At 43.2% G+C, this 19,817-nt stretch overlaps 1 protein-coding gene across 3 annotated transcripts; it reads right to left on the bottom strand.

The window, feature by feature from the left end:
* Positions 1-1,700: 1,700 nt before the first annotated feature.
* LOC134620133 (sodium- and chloride-dependent GABA transporter 2-like) lies at positions 1,701-18,086 on the bottom strand. 3 transcript variants are annotated; one of them, XM_063466104.1, is made up of 15 exons: positions 17,984-18,086; positions 16,630-16,874; positions 16,342-16,476; positions 13,472-13,612; positions 13,275-13,365; positions 13,061-13,193; positions 11,580-11,714; positions 10,864-10,967; positions 9,848-9,972; positions 8,894-9,006; positions 8,658-8,795; positions 8,457-8,559; positions 5,935-6,035; positions 3,737-3,940; positions 1,701-3,636 (listed from the first exon to the last, which is right to left on the bottom strand). In XM_063466104.1, the coding sequence occupies exons 2-15, from the start codon at positions 16,841-16,843 to the stop codon at positions 3,499-3,501; spliced, it is 1,875 nt and encodes a 624-aa protein (XP_063322174.1). In that variant the 5' UTR covers positions 16,844-16,874; positions 17,984-18,086; the 3' UTR covers positions 1,701-3,498. The 3 variants fall into 3 exon arrangements, with proteins under 3 accessions (XP_063322174.1, XP_063322172.1, XP_063322173.1); XM_063466102.1 differs by lacking the exon at positions 17,984-18,086 and adding an exon at positions 17,003-17,054; XM_063466103.1 differs by lacking the exon at positions 17,984-18,086 and adding an exon at positions 17,003-17,054 and having other exon boundaries at positions 3,737-3,907.
* Between the last annotated feature and the right edge of the window lie 1,731 nt (positions 18,087-19,817).

Raw genomic sequence — 19,817 nt, 5'->3', positions numbered from 1 at the left:
CTGCTGCTGAGTGTTAAAGCCTGTGCTATAGAGTCCCAACAGACCTGAAGACAGCACCACCACTGCTCAGCGGATCCAATATCAAGCTCAACTTCAAGTCCAAATCACCCAGCTGTTATGCAACCCCCCCCCCCCCCCCCCCCTTTTCTCTCCTCCCTGTCCTCAAGTTTCATCTCAATTCCCCCTTCAAGTGCTTCTACTTTACACCAAGCTGTCAAGAGTATTGCGGCAAAAAGTGTGTGCATGACTATAGGATCTTTGATACAAGTCGGACCCTCAGTGCTCGTGTGGCTGAGAGCTGTCTATTTCCAGTATATCTGCAAGTCAACGTGTCGGAGATGTGACTTTTCCTGTAAGTGCATGGGCAGGGTTTCAGATATCTAGTCCCGGGAAGTAATGTGTCCAAAATGTTTAAATTTTTTAAATACGTGTGATGGAAAAGTGCTGCAGCTGTGAGCTGGTGGCAGTGAGCCTGAGCAGAAACGAACTTTTTCTCCAGCATCTTTCAAAGCATTCAGTGAAACAACGCACAGACACATGCTTTGGCTCGCATCCTTGCAGCGTCCTCCTCTCTTCTTCCCTCCCTGCCTCCCTCTTCCTCTCTCCTCTTTTGAATCTCACACACTCAGCCCACTGGATCATTTTTAATCCACATCATGTGAAACAGAGACGTATGCCAAAGCAACCATATGGACATAAACCCTCCCCCGTTCTCCCTGCACACACACACACACACACATGTCTGGTTTGCTATCCTCGTGGGGACATCCCATTGACATAATGCTTTCCCTAGCCCCTTACCCTAACCCTAACCATTAAAAATGACTGCCTAACCCTAACCCTTACCCTAAACCTAACCATAACCTAATTGTAACCCTGACAGTAAAACCGCATTTTGAGTGTGAAAATTGCTTTCAACCCCGAGGGGACCTGGATTTTGGTCCCCACGGTGCAGAAAGTCCCCACCAGGATAGTAAAAGTCAGATTTTGGTCCCCACCAGGATAGTACGAACCCGTACACACACACACACACACACACACACACACACACACACACAGTTACATAGTAACCCGGATTCCATGTGCAAAAAGGAGGCTGCATTCAGTTTTGCACGTCACCAAAACGAGATGTGTGTGTTTGTGAACCCTTCGTGCTGAGCCACGTGTGTGTGGAGGACCAACCCGCTTCCTCTGGTGGCTGCAAGGGGAGGGAATCCAATACAGTTAATTGACAAGCCGAGCCTTTTACATAACCGCCGGACTCTAAGTGCCGCTGTCTGAATTCCTCCCCACCCACTGCTGCTCTCCCTCCCTCTTTAGTCTCCATGACACCCTCTCCTCCTCCTCCTCACACACACACTCCATCTCTCCTTGACTTCTATCCTTTCACGGATGTTAAACCAGCAATTCGCATCAGGATGAGGAGAACAGCAATCACGGCGCTTGTTCCTTTTTCCTCCACCTCTCTCCTCACTTCTTCGCCTCCGCTCGTCCACCCTCCTTGTAGAAGCCAGGTGTGGCCTCAGCATCTGTTATCGCCCCACTGAGGGAGACCGCGACGCCTCCCGGGGCCTCCCGGCGACACACCTGCACGCACACACACGGCTTGTCACACGAATTGAAATAAACAGTCGACACAAACGCTCGTATCCACAATGTATATATATATATATATATATTAATATATAGTCATTTAGAAAAGAAAATAACAGTACAGATGGAGGATTTCAAAATAAAGAGGCACATGCATACACTTGTAAACAGAGATGATGACACACTTGGATCAATCTGAAGTCAATCAAAAAGACATCCAGGTTTGAATGACAGCAGTTTCAAGTTTCTATAAGAGTCTCTTTATATCTTTGAACATACTGCATTTGAACACATCACAATTGCTCAAGAAGAAGCGTTTCCAGTGAAGAACAGGTTGTGTCCTAAAGTACATTAAGTTACTGAAGACGTCGCCTCCACTAGGCTGAACGGTGATAGAAAAAAAAAAAAAAACAGGAGGGAAAGCAGAGTGTAAATAATTAAAACATATTATTGATTTACATTTCAAGTCCAAACATAATGAACTGAAGTTGTTCAACTAGGACACATTCCTTCATCGCACTCCCGGTGTTAGTCGTAAACGTATCTCTACTACCATTTACACTCTGTCTTCAAAGAAGTCTACACATCCCTACTGCGTTCACACGTTAGAGCCGCAGAGAAAATCACAATGAAGAGGTCGAACAACTAAAAACATTTCAACTCAAAAGAGATGCACGAAATTAAAAAATAAAGTCAGATATATTTTTCTGACAAAACGGTCGCAGCAGCAGTACTGCAGTACTGCATGCTGGCTGTATGCATGTTTCCCTACAGTGCACAGCTGTCTAAATAATGCCTCAAATCTTTATAAAAACTGCACAGTTGCAACAGGATGTAACAAAAAAACCCCCAAAACAAAAACAACAGTAATTAACTTTTTAACAACAAAGACGTGTGATGGATAAAAACCGATCGCTGCACTTGATCTCAAGCACTTGTGCGTTGGCAACAATAAAAAGGACTTGACTGAATGTCTTCTCTACTTGGTCTGAGGGTAAGACATGTTATGAACCATTCAGATGCCATGATATTGCCATCAGAGAGGGTGAAGCATGAGAAAAAAAAAAACAACCCATCCCTATAAATTACTGCATAACACGCCTGACTCATGGAGTCATTTCAGTTTATACCTTCACCCCAACAAATCGATGCACTCTTTTAGTGGACTCCAAAGCAAAGCAGTCATGCTAACGCAAGCGGTAATCTCTCAGGCTCTCATAGAGAGTATAGCTCTATGTATGTATGACTGCTAGCAAATAAAGGGAACATTAGTCCTGCGCGCAGACAGGCAGCAGAAGCTGTAATTATATGGTCCTCAATTACATGAATAAACTGAGACAACAGAAAAAAAAGCAGGTAAAGAGATAACATGATTCAAAGCCAGAAGGGTGTGCTGTTTTACAATAACCAGCTCTGGCAGGCAGGGTGTGGGTCTCGTGCAAAATATTAAACAAACTGTGTCCCAGTTCAGGGCTGGACCCTCTGTAGAAAGCTCCAACCTGAAGAAACTATTTCAATAGCAGCTAGATGGGGCATTCAGGTAGGTCTTGTTTAGTTTTGTTTACTTTAACTGACGTTTTCACTGATCTAATTCAAAATAACCTTCTAAAGTTAAATATGTGGAAAATATATCAGCTTTATCATCTGAATGCTCCTGTAGATGAAGGCTGTTGTAGATGATGTGGATGTCCTCTGAATTCCTTCAGAGAGCCCATAATTGAAGGATCACCTTTTGAGCTGATTACAACATATTTAGTCAACAAGTACAGACTGAGGAGGATCCAGCCCCTCTGTTGGTATCCAGCAGCATTAGCTCTAAAGTTGACCCTCCGGCCTGACACACCCGACTGGCCGAGCAGCAGCCACTGTTACATTGTTGTTAAGTGTCTGTCGGGTCATCTTGTCCTAGATGATTTCTTTTAACGGTGCCTTTGACTTCTCAGTGAGAGGCAGACTGGGGCTGGAGGGGATCGCTGACTGGTTGGAGAGGTGGTGGAAGGTCAGTGACGGGGTTTCAACGGGGCTGCACAGGATTTGGAAGCGCTGCGGGATAGAAAGGTTGCAGTTAGTTGGCTGTGGATCAGCGTCATTAAAGGCACAAGACAGTTTCACATCCAACGGCAGAAAAAACACATTGTATCACCTGTGTCAGGGTTCCCGGGGTAGTGACCAGGGCGTAGATGGCCCAGATGGGAAGCAGAGAAACAGATGAGAGGGTAAGGATCCAGCCCAGCGTGGTGGCCCATACTGGAGCCACCAGTCCTTTCCCCAGGCTCAGTGGTGACCAGCGCACCAGGGAAAATATAAATGTGGCCTGAAGAGGGGAGAAAGGAGGACGGGGAAAATACTAAAGGTCTAGGCTTAGACTGGTCTTTAACAACATTTTAGGCCAAAAATGGTAAATCAGTGTTTCCCAGTTAAACAGCAGCAGCGATAAAAACCCTCCCTGAGAGCCCTTTAATAGCAGCTGGATGTAGACGAACAGGTGGCTATTTACTCATTCGCTGTTATGCGGTCGATGAGATGGCTCCTAATGCTCTCAATAAATATGAGACCGGGAAAGAGTCTGGCTCTGTCCAAAGGCAGTAAAACACCTCTGCTGCACAATAAAAACATGCAGTACCTCTCTCAGATTTTCATCTGTGAAAAACCTGTTTGAATTTAAATAGTTGCTGATTATATTTTTATACTAAATTACAACTACGTGGCCAAAAACAAAGAAACCCCAACTACCCTGGGAAAGGTCGTAAAATACAGATCAAACCAGAACGCAGTGATCTCCAAAACGCTGAAGCCCCATATTTAACCTAACAAGTGTAGAAACAAAGAAGTTTCTCAACATAAAATTTCAAAGAACAAACAGATTATCATTAAATGACTCAAGGCTGAAAACCGATGATCTTTATGGTTTAAGGCAGTGCTGCATTTAAAAAAAGACACAATTCTGTAGTGGAAATCACTTCATGGGCTTAGAAATACTTGAAAATTGCAAGTTAAACCTCAGAAAGTATCTAGAAACCCTCACAACCAAACAACAACAAAACAATTCTATAAACAAGAGAGGCGATGCTGCCGTCTTTGGGCCAGAGCTGATTTAAGGATGGTCTGACTAAATAAGACTGGAACTTCTTTTTGGAAAGCACCGACTCTGCATCCTAAAGAGGACAAACATTCATTGTTTTCAGAGCACGATTCAAACCTCAGCATGTAAGATGTTATCGAGTGCATTACTGAGCACAGAATGGGTGATTTAAACCATTGTATCACTGATGGGACCGTTAATGCTGCTAGTGCATAAACAATCATGTGAAAGGAGTTTTCACAGGACTCTATGTGGTCACGCGAAAAACTAAGCACACCCTTACTGCATCCATAGGAATTAACAGGGAAGGTAGCAGCCGAGTGCAAACCACAAGACTTCTGGAACAATGTCCTTTGGACAGAGGAGACCAAAGTGGAGACATTTGACTATGATGCACAGCAGGAGAAATACAGCATATCAGCACATAACAACTGTCAAGCACGGTGGTGGAGGGGTGATGATTTGGGCTTGACAAGACTGGACTCCTGATCGAGTTGATCATGAACTTATATAACAAAATATTCTAAACTCAAATTTCAGGGCCTCTGTTTAACAGGTAAATCCTGGCAGAACTGGGTCAGATAACAGGACAATAATCCCAAGCAAAAATGTCAAACCACATTCTGCTCGTATAACAACACCTTGGCACAGCTGTAAGTGAGCAATCCAAAGTCAAGACCAGTCACCTATCGAAAACATCTGGAGCATTAGCAAACAAAACATGGGTAAGGAGGCTGTGAACAGTTCGTAGCAGCAATTTGGTCTTGTCAATTCCCAAAGACTTCCAGAGTATTGTCTAAAAACGAGTATCTGGAGCGGGAAGTGTGCCCCAAACTGCAGCTTTCTTGAATGTGTTGCTGGCATCAAACTGAAAAGCAGAATACATTTTTCCAAATAACTTTTGACATGCTGTCTTTCTTCTGTTTCAGTTGAATGTAGCCTGAAATTATTTGCATTCAGTTTCCATTTACATGTCAAACAGCGTTTCAACTCTTTTGGAAACTGCTCGCATCCGATGCTTCTTGAGTCCTGCCAACGGAGCTCATGATTCATTTTCTGCTATGGAGGTGGTGGAATAAAAACCCAACCTCACTGATAGAGAGAGACACAAGTGGCACACAGATGGACCCTGATATTTTCCTGAGAGGCAGAAGGTGGAATCTGTATGAAATCCCACACCTGTGCTAATGGACATCCTATTTCACAGCAAACAGCTCATAACAAAGTGGAATGCAGGTCAGCGGGTGGAGGTTACTCACAGTGCACACGATCGGGGTCAAGTATTTCCAGCACAGGTTGAAAAAAGGAAGAGGGCTGTAGCCGGTCATATCCCTGATGTTGGCGCTGAAGCGCTCTGCTCCTGTGGCCAAAACAAGAACACAGTGAGGTTTGGTTGTGGTTCAGTTCACATCATGGTTTGGCAACGGTGGCCAGCTGTGCTTAGAGAACATTTTTTCTTCCTGGTATTCACCGCCAGAGCGGAAAATACAAGCAAAAAAAAAAAGGAGAGAAAAACAAATTATAACTGAAATCACCGCTGCACAGGACAAACAGCCAAGCTGCTGTTTACAGCCTGTCCATGCTCATACACTGACATCACGGTGAATGACCTTTGACCTTTCAGATATGAAATGCCATCATGTTATTTTATCCTTTTGAGCAGTTGTGTGGAATTTTGTTGTAATCTTGTGATATACTCGCGAAGCTGAGGACACACCAAACTGACTACCAACCCTCCTGAAATCCACACTAGTGCTTTTCTCTGCAGGCTTACGAAAGTGAGCAAAATGCTATCAGTACCTCCAGCTCTTTTCTTTTCTGTCTGGAGTGGTAGTAGGAGGAGCACAAACTGTCACATACTTTGCATTTTAATTCAGTTTTATTAATAAACCACCATAGCACAACAACCTCAAGGCGCTTTATATTGTAAGAAAAGAAACATCTACAATATTAAAAAGGAACTCCAACAATCAGACGACCCCCTATAAGGAAGCACTTGGCGACAGTGGGAAGGAAAAACTCCCTTTTAACAGGAAGAAATCTCCAGTAGAACCAGGCTCAAGGAGGGGTAGAAACAGGACAAACCACCACACTGTAATGACTTACTCAGTAACCTTAAAGCAATTTTGACACATGAAAGCTGGAGAATCTCGGGAGAGTCAGATGAGGAAGTTGTCTGCAGCTTTTCTTTCAGTTACTCCACCTCAGAAGGTAAAAAGAGGACACATGACACCCACTTGCTGGTGGTAAATTTCCAGTTATTTCCCTGCTCCGTTCTCAAACGAGTCCAAGACCGTCAGACATTCTCACTGCTAGTTTAAGAACCCCCCCCCCAGCTGTCTCTCACGAACCGTTCCCTCCAGGGCCACATAACCAGCAGTACAGGAGTGTTAGTGGTCATCAGAGTCCTTAAAAAACTGTAAATTCCCACAGCTGTAAAAAGGGGGAAAAGGTGCAGCTGAGTTGTGAACGCTGTGTCACCCAGTCCACTTAAAACCCTTCTCCTCAACTCAAAGAGAGCCATAAAAACAGGCTTTTTGGTCCTCATAAGCACCCACGCATACAAACACACATTCTCTGCTGGAGTATTCAGCCTATTTTTTATCTCATGAAAAGGCAACATATATTTTTAAAGTTGACTTAACTTAAAGTCAACTTAAAGTTGATTGTCTAACCTCACTGAGCGTTTACTGCATTGTCCTGATGTATGCATATAAAACACTCCCTCCATTGCACTTTTAAACAAACAGTGTTTTTGTGAATGTTTCAGACCTCCATGTCTGGCTGGAGTGGGGGCTCCCTGGGGCCAGCAGACTGAGACTGAGAGGCGACAGGACCCGGAGGCTGATTTAGGGCCCGGAGGAGACAGACAGGGGCCTGGCTAGGAGCCAGTCTCCCTACAACAGTGGGTAGCTGCAGCCATGTTAATATACTGTCTACTGCCTCTAAGTGGAATGCCGGAGGAGGGGAGGAAGTGGACAGCGAGACTGCGTGTGTGTGTTCATCAGATTTGAAGACTTATATTCATTAGTGATAAAAGTTATTTTTATTTTCTATATAACAGCAACCAGCTTAAGATTATGTATAATCTCATTATCCTACTGCCTGAGCTCCAACTGAATTTAATTAAACTCAGACTAGCAGAAATGACTCGGACACTATTTTTCCATAAATTTAGCGCTACATTAAAGAAAAGAAAAGAGCAAATAAAAATCAAACAAGAAGAGAGGAGACCAAAGCAGGAAAAAGGAGTGGAGAGAAAGAAAATCAAAGAAAATGGAAAATAAGTTAAAAAATGGAAAGAAAAGAGAATTCAAAACAAGAGTGGAAACAAGATAAAGGAAAGAACCAAGAAAAGAGGATGGCAAGAAATATGAGAACATTGAAAAAAGTATTTAAAAGAAAAAGGGGAAGAGGGGTTAGGGAAATGAAATGTTACACCGGAAGTGTCAGTTTGCGAAGGATCAGAAAGAGAGCAGTGTGACGAGGAGAAAAAAGGGGAAGACAAGGAAAATTGAAAGGAAATGAAAGATTACATTGACAAGGAGATTAGATAAAGATGGAAAAGGAGGAGAGGAAAGGGAAGGAGAAGGAAAAAAAAAGTAAAAGGGCACACAAAATAGAAGAGATGAGGAAAAAGGGAGATGATCGGAAAAGGAAGGAAAAGGAAAAGGGGGAAGAAGAGAAAAAGGAATGGCAAATATAGAGTGGAGGGAAGAATCATGAGGACAGAAAACAGGTGATGAAAGGGCAAGGAGCAGGCTAGAGTTGGGATTTGTACCGTAGACCCAGCCGATGGCCAGAGACTGGAAGATGGAGAGAAGCAGCAGACTGGCTCCACTGCAGGAGAAATGGTCATAGATCTGGAACACATACAGACCACCCTGGACCACACAGAAGAGACGAAAAAAACAGTTTAGTACAAATCATTAAATACAGGCTACTTCTCCAACACAACACATCATCCACCTGTGTGACTTACCGGTGTGACCATGACCAGTCCAACCAGGAAGCAGACGATGCAGACAAACAGCAACAGCAGCTCTCTGCGGTGACCCCGTCTGATCAGGTGAGGGTACAGGTCAGTCACTGATGTCATCAGGGCCTCCAGGCTCACAAACTGCACGAGACACGTGTGTCAGTGTGTTTCCATGACACCGAACGCAACGCCAGTGCAGAGAAATTCAAAGTTTGTCTAGGGTGTTAGTCTGCATCTACCTGTGTGTCCAATCCCAGCATGATGATCATGAGGAAAAAGCAGACAGCCCAGAGCTGGGGTACAGGCATCATGGCTACAGCTCTCGGGTAGGCGATGAAGGCAAGCCCGGGTCCTGAGACGACCATGAGACCAAAGATATTACAAGCAATTAATACAAGTTTCTTCTGACATAAAATAATGGAAAACATTTACTATTTTTATCACATTATCACTCAGAGCTGAGCTCGGTTTTGCCGGAGGTTTCTTCCTTCAAAGAGGGAGTTTTCCTTCCCACTGTTGCCAAGTGATTATTAATGGGTGGGTTGTCTGTGTAGCTAGCCACCACGAAGCACATCATTATATACCAGCTAGTCCAACTTCAGTAACCCTACAAATGTCACTGCTGTTTAGTTTTCTGTCTCCATTTATGTTGGAAGTGAGAGCAGAGCTGTACGTTTTAATTTTTCAGAAATCCCTCAGTCAGAACATGGTATATCATCTTTAGATGGAAACTAGCGAGCTAACTCCCTGCTAACTCCTTTAAACTTCATAAATGTTTTCACGGATGCCTGGATGTTAAACTTAATTGTTACACCTGATAGAGGAGCCACACTAATCATTTTATTGAAGATTAAAGAATTTAGACAGTTTGTAACTCTCAGTGACGCCGCAGTGTTCTTATGACTTTGGGACCTGAAGCAGAGTTTGGACCCGGAACAGGCTAATGACGTCGGACGTAAAGACCGGATTGGTGTGTGTGACTAATTTTATTCTTTATTATTATTTTCACCACAAGGGCATCTTGATAAAATCTGGTTTGGGATCACTATCACTTCTGATTGTTTCACATTTCCTCCTCATGCTTTAACAGTTAAATTAAGAGTTAAATTAGCCTGTGGCGCAAAACACCACAAAGTCAAAGTCTGCTGACTCATGCTGACAGTTCTGTGTCCTGAACCAAAACGTTCTCTCACCTGATTGGGCTACGGTGCCTATGTCCACGCCTTGTTCCTCAGCCATGAATCCCAGCACCGAGAAGATGGCGAATCCTGCCAGGAAACTGGTGGCGCTGTTCAGGAGGCACAGCATAAAAGAGTCCCTGGAAAAATACATAAATACACACAAAATTAATCTGAGTTAACTAATTTGATTTCAATACAGTGCTGTCCAAAAGTCTTGAGCCACCCCTCATTTCCTTATATTTGAGTGGTAAAATCGGATATAAGGCAAAAAGGGAGTTTCTACAATTCTGACAAGCTTGAAAGTCGATATTTGATACGACTACCTTAATTCTTTCAAACAGCCTGAACTCTCTCAGTCAGCTTTCTTGTTATTTCTTTAAGTAGTCTTCAGGAGTAGCTCTCCAGGCTTCTTGAAGCTCTTCCCTGAATGTGAAGATGGAAGTTTTTGGCTAATAGGTCTAATAGTGAAAATGGTCGGGTACTAGGACTGGACTGAAAGTAAGTGAAAAAGCAGCCAATGTCCAAAGAAAGAACCGTGAAAGACCTTCAGAAGTCTGGAGAACTATTACTCAAAAAACTTCACAACAGTCTGGCTCCTGGTAAGCAGTATATACAGTGGGTGTCTCAAGAGTTTAGCACAGTACTGCGCTGAACACAAAAAACACCCTGTGAAAACTGAAAGACAGAACACAACCCCACTGAGGACTTGATCTGTCCTGTTACTGTAAATACAAGCCAAGAGTCAAGAGCTCGGCTCCTCCTGAGTGTGTGTGTGGGGGGTAGTCCTACAGTGTGGGAAACATGGCAGCGAGGGCTTTTCTTTAAGGTGTGGCTGTATCAGTGTGTTTTCTCTGTCCATTCCAGCCATTCCTGCTGGAAGCCATCTGACCAGTGGGAGCGTACATCTGACATTTCAGCAACTACAGTTTGTCTCAAGTCAAGTGGAAGAAGGAGAAGCTGTGTGGCTGACTCTGCTTTTATGTGGTTGTATGCATATATGTGTGTGTGTGTCTGACATAGTGTCTCACTTATAGCAGTCATTGTTGTATTTGTTGTAACTGCCCAGAGCTGTGAGACTTCCCAAGCAGATTCCATAAGAGAAAAATATTTGGGTACCTGCATCCATCCATACCTACAGAAACAAAGAGAAACAGAGAGCGAGAGGAGAAAGTGAAAGGACATGTTAGCCCACAAGCTCATATCTAACTACTGATATACTTTATCAGCCTTGGCTGCTGTTTTTGGGTTAAAGGTACACCATACAAGATGTTCTATATTACACAGTTTACAGGTAACCTGACACAAACTTGGCTAATTAATAGAAACAAATAGATACTGATGCTGTCAAACCGTACCCACACGATAATAACAAACACTTTTTCACACCAGTGAAGAAGAGTTTAAAAGTCGCTTCTGAATTTATAGAGCGTAAAACCACAGCGACAGTAAGATCTAATGAATTCTTTACATTGTTTTGTGTAAAGTGATGAAAATGTGGCACAGAGCAACAAATCAGATGTCACATTATAAACCACTGTTTCAACTTCACAACAATAATCCAAGAGTCCTTCCTGCTGTATGGCAGATCTGACATTTACTCACCTGACAGCGCGGCTCTCCTACCTATAGGAGCTGCCGTACGACCTGTAAGAACGACTAGAAAAATGTCCTCCGACGTGATGCTTTTCAAAAGCTGCCACCGTTTACGGACACATAAAGCGAGTGCGCGTTTGTGTTTTTGTACCTGTGGGTCTGCCAGGCGGGTAACGTTGGGTTTGAGGTAGTAGATGATTCCCTGGGTGGCTCCGGGCAGGGTGGCACCACGCACCAGCAGCACAAACAGCATTACATATGGAAAGGTGGCCGTCAGGTACACCACCTAGAATGTACACAAGAGCATGCAGGGATGTGGTCGCAGAGACAAACAGGGAGGATGTGACTGTGATGTTCTTTAAAAAAAAAAGAAAGAAAATACTACAAGAAGGAAAGTTGGAGTCTTAAAATCTGTTGACTGACGGCGGCGGAGGCACAGCAAATAAGTCCGACAAAGTGGCTGCAGTGTCGTGGCCCTTTATTTCTCATCTGCTACATGAAAGGAGAATTATGTTTTGGACTTTACCGCTCCTCGAGGTTCTTTTTAAAAGACTTTATGTCACCATAAAAATGCTCCTGCCGTAGATATTTTTAAAATTTTATTAATAAATGGGTGCCATTAAATTATATGTAAGCATGTTTTGTTTATGAGGTAGGCATTTGGTTTCTAATTACTTTTTCATAGGTCCTTTGGAAACTTTTTTTCTTCTCAAAAATGCATGTTGGCTATGCACGGTGTAAGAGGGAGAAAGTCACACACATTCTCCTGCTTCTACCTTTCTTTCTAAGCGACCCTTTGATTTGGAAATATGTCCAAAATCAGCCAGGCGGAGTTATAAAATCCCCTAACCTTTTCCCTACCCATGCTGGACAACATCCACCAATAGTCACTCTTAAATAGTACATAAAGTACATAAAATAGTATTCAGGACAGGCCTAGTTTCGTCATATTTTAGTAGAGAAGCCCTGTTTTTGACAAGTGAGCAAGCGCTGGCTCTGCTGCACACCATATAAAAAGTTACCGAGAGGCGACCACCTCCAGTGACACCTATATTTATCTGACCCTGTGCTCTGAACTCTCAGAGGACATGGGGGAATGTAAAAACAGTTTTCACACAGAGGTCAAAGCAGTTTCTCATGATATCCATTTTTGTGGGCACAAAATGCTGACTTTAAAATTCAAACACTAAAACTAGAAAAAGTGTCAGAAGTGGAACATTCGCAAGAACTCAAACATTCTTGTTTCTATCACTTGATGTGGGTGAACACCTGGAAACCACAGATGGCACAAAACATGGACGTAGCCTCAAGGCTGGAACTGTGATGCTAATGCTATGTCTAAAAACTTGCCATTCAGTATGGTTACCTAAAAGTTTTCTGGTGCTACAGAAGACTAACGCTTTTCTGACATGACTGCTGAACACTTTACTGCTGAGCTTATGGGCTCAGTCCCTCATTTCGTCCAGACTCCCAAAACTTGTTGGTCACAAGTTGTTAGCCAATGAGCGTGCACTCGTCATATCTTACACCAAAGATGGATGCATGCATCTTTTACACTGTCTATGGTGGCAGCTTAGACATGTAGCTGAGACAGAGAGGGAACTTGATGAAGCTGATGTGTCGACTGCTCACCTTCCCGGTAGACTTGACTCCCTTCCAGACGCAGAAGTAGCAGATAAGCCAGACGGCGGCCAGACACAGAGCCAGCTTCCAGCTGATCGGGCCGAGCCCGTCCAAAGTGCTGGACAGGCGGAGCACCTCCCGCCTTAGAACACACATGCAGCAGGTGTTAGCACCAAAACTGTTCCAAGCCTCATTATCAATACTCTAAAGATGTTACACTCACTCCCAAAACTCCATGACAGGGGAAGTGGCGTTCTCCGGCAGGCTGCTCGCGTTGGCCGTCTGGTTGTAGGAGTCATATGAGAAACACGCTTCTGCAGGAGGACACACACAACAGACCCCAGTTTGCCTCTTAAAGTCTTTTGCATGGTAGCGTCAAATTGCAAGGACGACAGCTTCTGATTTCCTGTTTTTACTGACTCGTGTTCCACGTGTTGTTACAGTGCGACCACGGCAGCTCCGCCTGGAAGCTGTAGGACAGGTATAAGAGAGCCCAGGCCAGGATGACTATGTAGTAAACACAGCCGTGCAGGATCATCACCTGGCTAGCGTAGCCGAGACCTAAGGAGACACAACAAGTTGCAGAGAAGACAAGCGGACACGTGTGGTGAGTTATGTGAGCATGAAGAGTAGCATAAATGAGCTTCAAAGCCTCCATGAACACACCCTCTGTTATCAGTTCCAAATCACTTGAGTTTGAGATGAAAGCATCCCGTTACTCAGACACTCAACTTGCAGCCCACACTGAGTACATCTTCATTAGATATGAATGATAGTCTTATGAGGCCCTGAGTGGGTTACAAAGTGTAGGCTGTTTGGCTAGACAAATAGCTGTCTGTGGTATCCGCTAATGAAATTCAGGCCCGCATCTGACGATGGGCACGCTAACTGCACAAACCAGCGAGGAATTCCAACAGAAGCTTTTCTTTGTCCAAGTTTGCAATAAGTACGAGGACATGTGCCCGGGGAAGTGCAGGAGTTTATTCCAGTGCTAAACACATGGCCTTCGTGCAGCTAGCTGTCAACAAAAACAGCGTGTGCGCAGATTTGTGTGTGTGTGTGTGTGCGTGTTTGTGTGTGTGTTTGTGCATGCACGCATCTGCAGGCCATATGGGCCAGAGTGGCAAATGCTGGGACAAGAATAATTTTTCATTAAATAAAAAAAAAAAACATAGCTCCACTGACACAAACACACATATACACCAATTTCAGAGGCGGTCCAGCAGCCAGCATGCTACTAGCATTAGCTGAGATGGACAAGCGTAACTGGAACATCTGGGTCTTGTCTCTTCTACATGCTCTTTGTCCCTTTCAGCAACTTCTTTCACACTTTCTCTAGAAACATGGCCGTTACCTCAGGGCTGCATTGCTTTGCTAACTACTGGTTGGAATCTGTGTGGCAGGTTAACTATTTTTTGTTTTTTTTCCCATGCATGCCAAAGTTGCACACCCTGCTAAAGTGTTGAGCAAACACAGAAACAGCTCCGGGGCTTGTCTAAATCTGAGAAAGAAATATATGACTGTTTTGTTTTGTAAGAAGCCTCTGCTGTCACAAAAATAGCCACAAGGTGTCAACTGGCAATGCTGCACACACAAAGCTGTGAATGACAAAAGCCTTGTGTCCAGTTAAGTATTTTTTTTTTTTTTTGTGCAGTTTCTCTTACTGTTTGGTAAGGTCGCAGCACTAAAATCTGCTTGGGTAGGTTATGGAGAAAAAGAAAAGGAGTTTAGTTATGGTTCTTTACAAGATTAACACTACACCTTAAAAAACGTGATGTGTCCATGTGACACCCTGGAGATGAGAGCAGTCTCATCACAGGGTCCCTTCATATAACATAGACTTGCTCTATCCCTCACACCATCTGTTCCATGGTTTTTTCAACTGCTGTGTTAAAGGTGAAAGATGAACTTGAAACTGTTGGGTTGTGATTGTGTGTTTGGTTAATACTTAACTGAAACTCCTCTCTTGGACAGCAAGATACAAAGAAAACAAGACACTCTGCATGCTGTTCTTGGTCGGCAGGGAACGTGGTGCCTTTTGCACTCTTGAGCTGTTTTAAAGCACAAGCTGAGCTCCACTCTCCACTGCACATGCACACAGCTGGCATTTTCTGATTGCAGACACACTGTTTGTACAGGTTTTGTATTAACGTGGAAGCTTTGAATGCTTGTGCCAATATGGATGAAGAATAAGAAAAAAAAGGCAAGGGGGAAAAACAGAAAACAGCACTGGGCAAAAATCTTGAGCTACCCGTCAACTTCCTTATAAGTTGGTTCCAAGGAGTCAGACTTTCTGGTAATTTTTTTAAAGTGGTCTTTAGCAATAGTTCTCCAAACTTTCTGAAGATCTTTCAAAGTTTTTCCTTGGACATTGGCTGCTTTTTCACTGATTTACCTGTTTGTTAAGCCAATTAACATTGAGCTATCATTCAAGCATTAAAAAGGCGCAAAACTCAGAGGATGAACCAGTCTTGTGTTTACATCTAACAGACTTAAACTTAGCAAGATACAATTTTAAACTGTATCTTTAGCAGCCTGTCACAAAAACACATAATTTGTTACGACTTCCTTTACTTTGATCTACAAAAGATAACACAGTCTGACAGGCGTAACATAGTATTTTTATACCAACAAGGTGATTCATCAAGATATCTTGGCATGGTATACAGTGTGTCCTTGGGTAACTGGACAAGTGAAGTACAAAAGAAGAAGAGGCAGTTCTAAAATGTATAATAGATGAACAGTATCTGAAGTCATGTCCTTAAGAAATACGAAAAAATCCAGCAGAGACCTGAAACAGGACCTGAGAGATGCATTTGGCTCTTCAATTGATCCATCTACTGTTCACTGAAGCGTCATCAGAAATGGTCTCAGTGGAAGGGTGGCTGTCATGAAGCCATTCTTAATGGAGGGAAACAGGAAGAAAAGGCTTCCTGTTTCCCAGAAAAATTACACAAGAACGTCAACATGTATAGACAGAGAGTTACAACAGTGAGTGTCTACAGCCAACTGTAAAACACGGTGGAGGCTCTGTCATGGTTGCAATTACCCGAACCACACTACCAGTGCACTAAAAACATACTGGACTGAAAAGACGCACACACATCTATTTAAAAGAGGTGCAAGCACAAACTTGTGCATGCAGTTATACAGACATTTGTCTTTGGAAGACTGAATTTAATATGCATCTGATAGTAACAATAATACATATTTGATTAAATAATGAGAAAAAAGAAAAATATTGGCTGATATTACTGTTGGCTACATAAAACAAAAGGAAATAAGAGTACCTCCAAATAATGGGCACATATTCCTCCAGGCACTGACCCCTCCCAGGCTGGTGTACTGTCCCAGTGAGGTCTCCAGGAGGAAAAGGGGGATGCCGCACAACACCAGGAACAACAGGTAAGGTACAAAAAACACACCTGTGCCAAACATAAAAGGTGCTTTTAAGGACTTTCTCTGATCACATTCAGACCAGCTTAATCTTAATTTCAAGTCACAATGATTCTGAGAATGAGACTGGAAAAATAGGACAGGGAAAGGAGAAAAAAGAGACAAAGACTTCCTCTCTTTACCTCCTCCATTTTTGTAGCAGAGGTAAGGGAACCTCCAGACGTTTCCCAGACCGATGATCTGCCCGGCTACGGCCAGGAGGAACTCGGCCTTGGAGGCCCACTGGCCTCTGGCTTGTAGGCCGTCTTTGGTAGCTTCTTTTCCCATTGGCAGGCTCCCCTGGGGGAACTTGTTTAGCAGCGTCCCAGCAGGGTTTGGAGGCAGTTGATCAGGCATTGCAGGTTCTGGCAGTGATACGAACACACCCCTGAATAAGGTGGAAAAGATAACGGAGAACATCAGGATGAAAGAAAATAACAGCTCGCAACTCGTTCGGACTATTTGGAGCGAAAAAAAGTACAAGAAAGTAAAATAAGGGGACAAGAAAGATCTCACATCTTCGCAGCCAAGCCTGAACGACAGGAAGCCAAGTGTATCTGCTGGCAGTTGGTTTGGCTGCCTCACTTATCTAAGATGCTCGTGTCAAGGACAAACTAATGTGGGTGTGTGTACTTTATCTGTGGACTGCAGGACTCCCCCTTACTAAATGTGTCAATTTCAACATAACTGGGAACTACTTCCTACATTTAGGTGTTTTGTAAATGTGCACATGGTGAAGGACATCCAACATTCAATAACTATGTCTACCTTTTACCTTAACTCCATCCAATGACTTGTAAAACTCTTATTAATTTGTCCTTTAGTAAATTAATATAGTTATTACAGCAGCAGTGAGACACTCTGCTCCTTGTTATGTTAAAAATCTCTGATATTCAGACTATTGTGACTCACCAGAGAGTTTATGATGATATTCTTTATTATTCTTTGATGTAGTATTAATTGAAGTAGAGTCTCTAAACTTTAGAACATTTCTTAAATATGAATTAAGTGTTAAATCCCAGCAAAAGCAGTGAGGGTTACAATAGCTAAGGTTTTGTAAAGTGTCGGAGACACTTCCTCGTTTACTTTGCGTAACCTAGATCCCACTCTTCCTTTCATAAACACTGTCAGGCCATGTGACCACCAAATACTGATATAACAAACACACCCGGCATTTTTTCTTTTATCTCTTCTCTTTTTTTTAACCTTTCACCATGACTGGCCCGCTTATAACACCGAAAATAAAAGCAGAAACACTGACAATGTAACAACACATGTGTAGCTTCGGTTATCCTTGAAGCGAATGCTTTCCGTGTAACAGTTCCATGCTGAGGTTAAGCTAACGGCGGGGACCTGAGCGCTAGAGGCGGGATTAACACTCGGGATGCTCAACGAATAATGGCTGTAATTATTTCAGCGAACCTGTGTCGTTACGCTCGCTTGTTATTTCACATATAATTTAAAAAATGTCCGAGAATTCACCGTGATATTGCCTACCTCTACGTTTCCAGTACTTCTTAATACCGCGACCACCCCTGTGTACCGGCAGGGAAATGGTTTGTTCCGGGCACGAGCTGCTGTGTGAGGGACTGCTGGCCGGTGCAGCGTCTCAATCCAAATTTATACAGGCACTATGTTTGGGTCTGGTCTGGCGAGGGGATGTTAACCCGCAAGGTGCAGGTTACAAAATGAAACACAAAGCATCATGGGTAATGAGTAGTGTAATTCAGCGTTGCACAACAAAAGACTTAGAACGCTGTTATTGGGTACCTGCTCTCCACTTCCTTATCAACCTTAAGAATCTATCGCGTGTACTAAACCCGCTCTTTCCCCCACGTATTTTGGGTTATTTTCTGATGAATATGAGCCATGTTAGGTCGTTTCTCAGAAACCTGTTTCCCACGTTGTTTTTGCTACCTGTATCTGTCAGAAAACTGGTCTTTCCTGCTGTTACATCATTAGTACTGTTGCCTGTAGGCCATTAAAAAGCTAACATTTATTAAGCTATTTATCATATAGTAGTGATTGTGTCTCCATTATGTCAAGCTTTCATTTTGCTGCCACCCACCTCAAATTTAGATGTGATCACCCTTAGAAAGCACTTCTTAGTTTTATTTATCCATAATATTTGAGTGATGCATAAGAATGGGTTATGCAATTCATAATAATGATAACCAGCACCAAAACTAGTCAAATGAGTGGCTATTAACCACATCCTTCCACATTGTAGCTGCTTTTTCTTTCCTTGATGAAATTTGCATTCTGTGGGATGGCATAAGCTGAAATGGCAGCAATCATGCGGTCTTGTGTGGGTGATGCTGAGGGTTTCTGGCAATGCACTGATTTCACCACATCTATCATCTGGCACACCCTTATCTCGCGCTGTCCTACTTGCTGTCGCTCACAGTTGGGCTTAGGGAGATTCCTACCTAAGTGATGTCATAATTAGAGCTGGCTGAAGTTTTTAAAGAGGAAAGGTTCATCAGTTTTATTACCTCTTTTGATAGAGGATAGAAGAGAGAAAGAGGAAGAACACAGAGGGAGGACATGTAGACGGTTGGTGTGACAGAGGAGGATGCTAGGGTTAGGGTGGGATGGAGCAGCCAAAAGAGGAAGAAGCACAGGTAACACTGGGATGTTCAGTGAGTGTTTGCTCTTGAAAACAGTCAGTGTCAGTCGAGGCCGTGTTTTCCATCTTATTCTATAACTTCCTTAGGTTTCTCCTTTTTTATGAAAAAAAAAGAGTAGACCTTGCTAAGTGTTCAACTTCTACCCGCTCATGTACAGGTGTACAGGGTGGGCCATTTATATGGATACACCGTAATAAAATGGGAATGGTTGGTGATATTAAAGTCCTGTTTGTGGCACATTAGTATATGTGAGGGGGCAAACTCCTCAAGATGGGTGGTGACCATGGTGGCCATTTAGAAGTTGGCCATCTTGGATCCAACTTTTGTTTTTTCAATAGGAAGAGGGCCATGTGACACATCAAACTTATTGGTAATGTCACAAGAAAAACAATGGTGTGCTTGGTTTCAACGTAACTTTATTCTTTCATGAGTTATTTACAAGTTTCTCTTTGTTCACAGCCATTGACATGTCGAAGAGGTTAACACCTGAGGAGCGGTTCGAAATTGTGTTGATATCTGGTGAACGCAGTAACCGGGTCATTGCAGCAGAATTCAATGCAAGACACCCTACGAGACCACCCATCTCCCATGCTACAGTCAGCAAACTGCTTGCTAAGTTTCGTGAAACTGGTTCAGTGTTGGATTTGCCAAAATGTGGATGCAAGAAAACTGTCACTAATGAAGAAACATCAGTGGCTGTC

The sequence above is a fragment of the Pelmatolapia mariae genome, linkage group LG23, assembly GCF_036321145.2.
Source record: "Pelmatolapia mariae isolate MD_Pm_ZW linkage group LG23, Pm_UMD_F_2, whole genome shotgun sequence".
In the NCBI taxonomy this organism is placed as follows: Eukaryota; Metazoa; Chordata; class Actinopteri; order Cichliformes; family Cichlidae; genus Pelmatolapia; species Pelmatolapia mariae.
The sequence above is the reverse complement of the archived record's forward strand: the minus strand, read 5'-3'. Positions and strand labels throughout refer to the sequence as shown.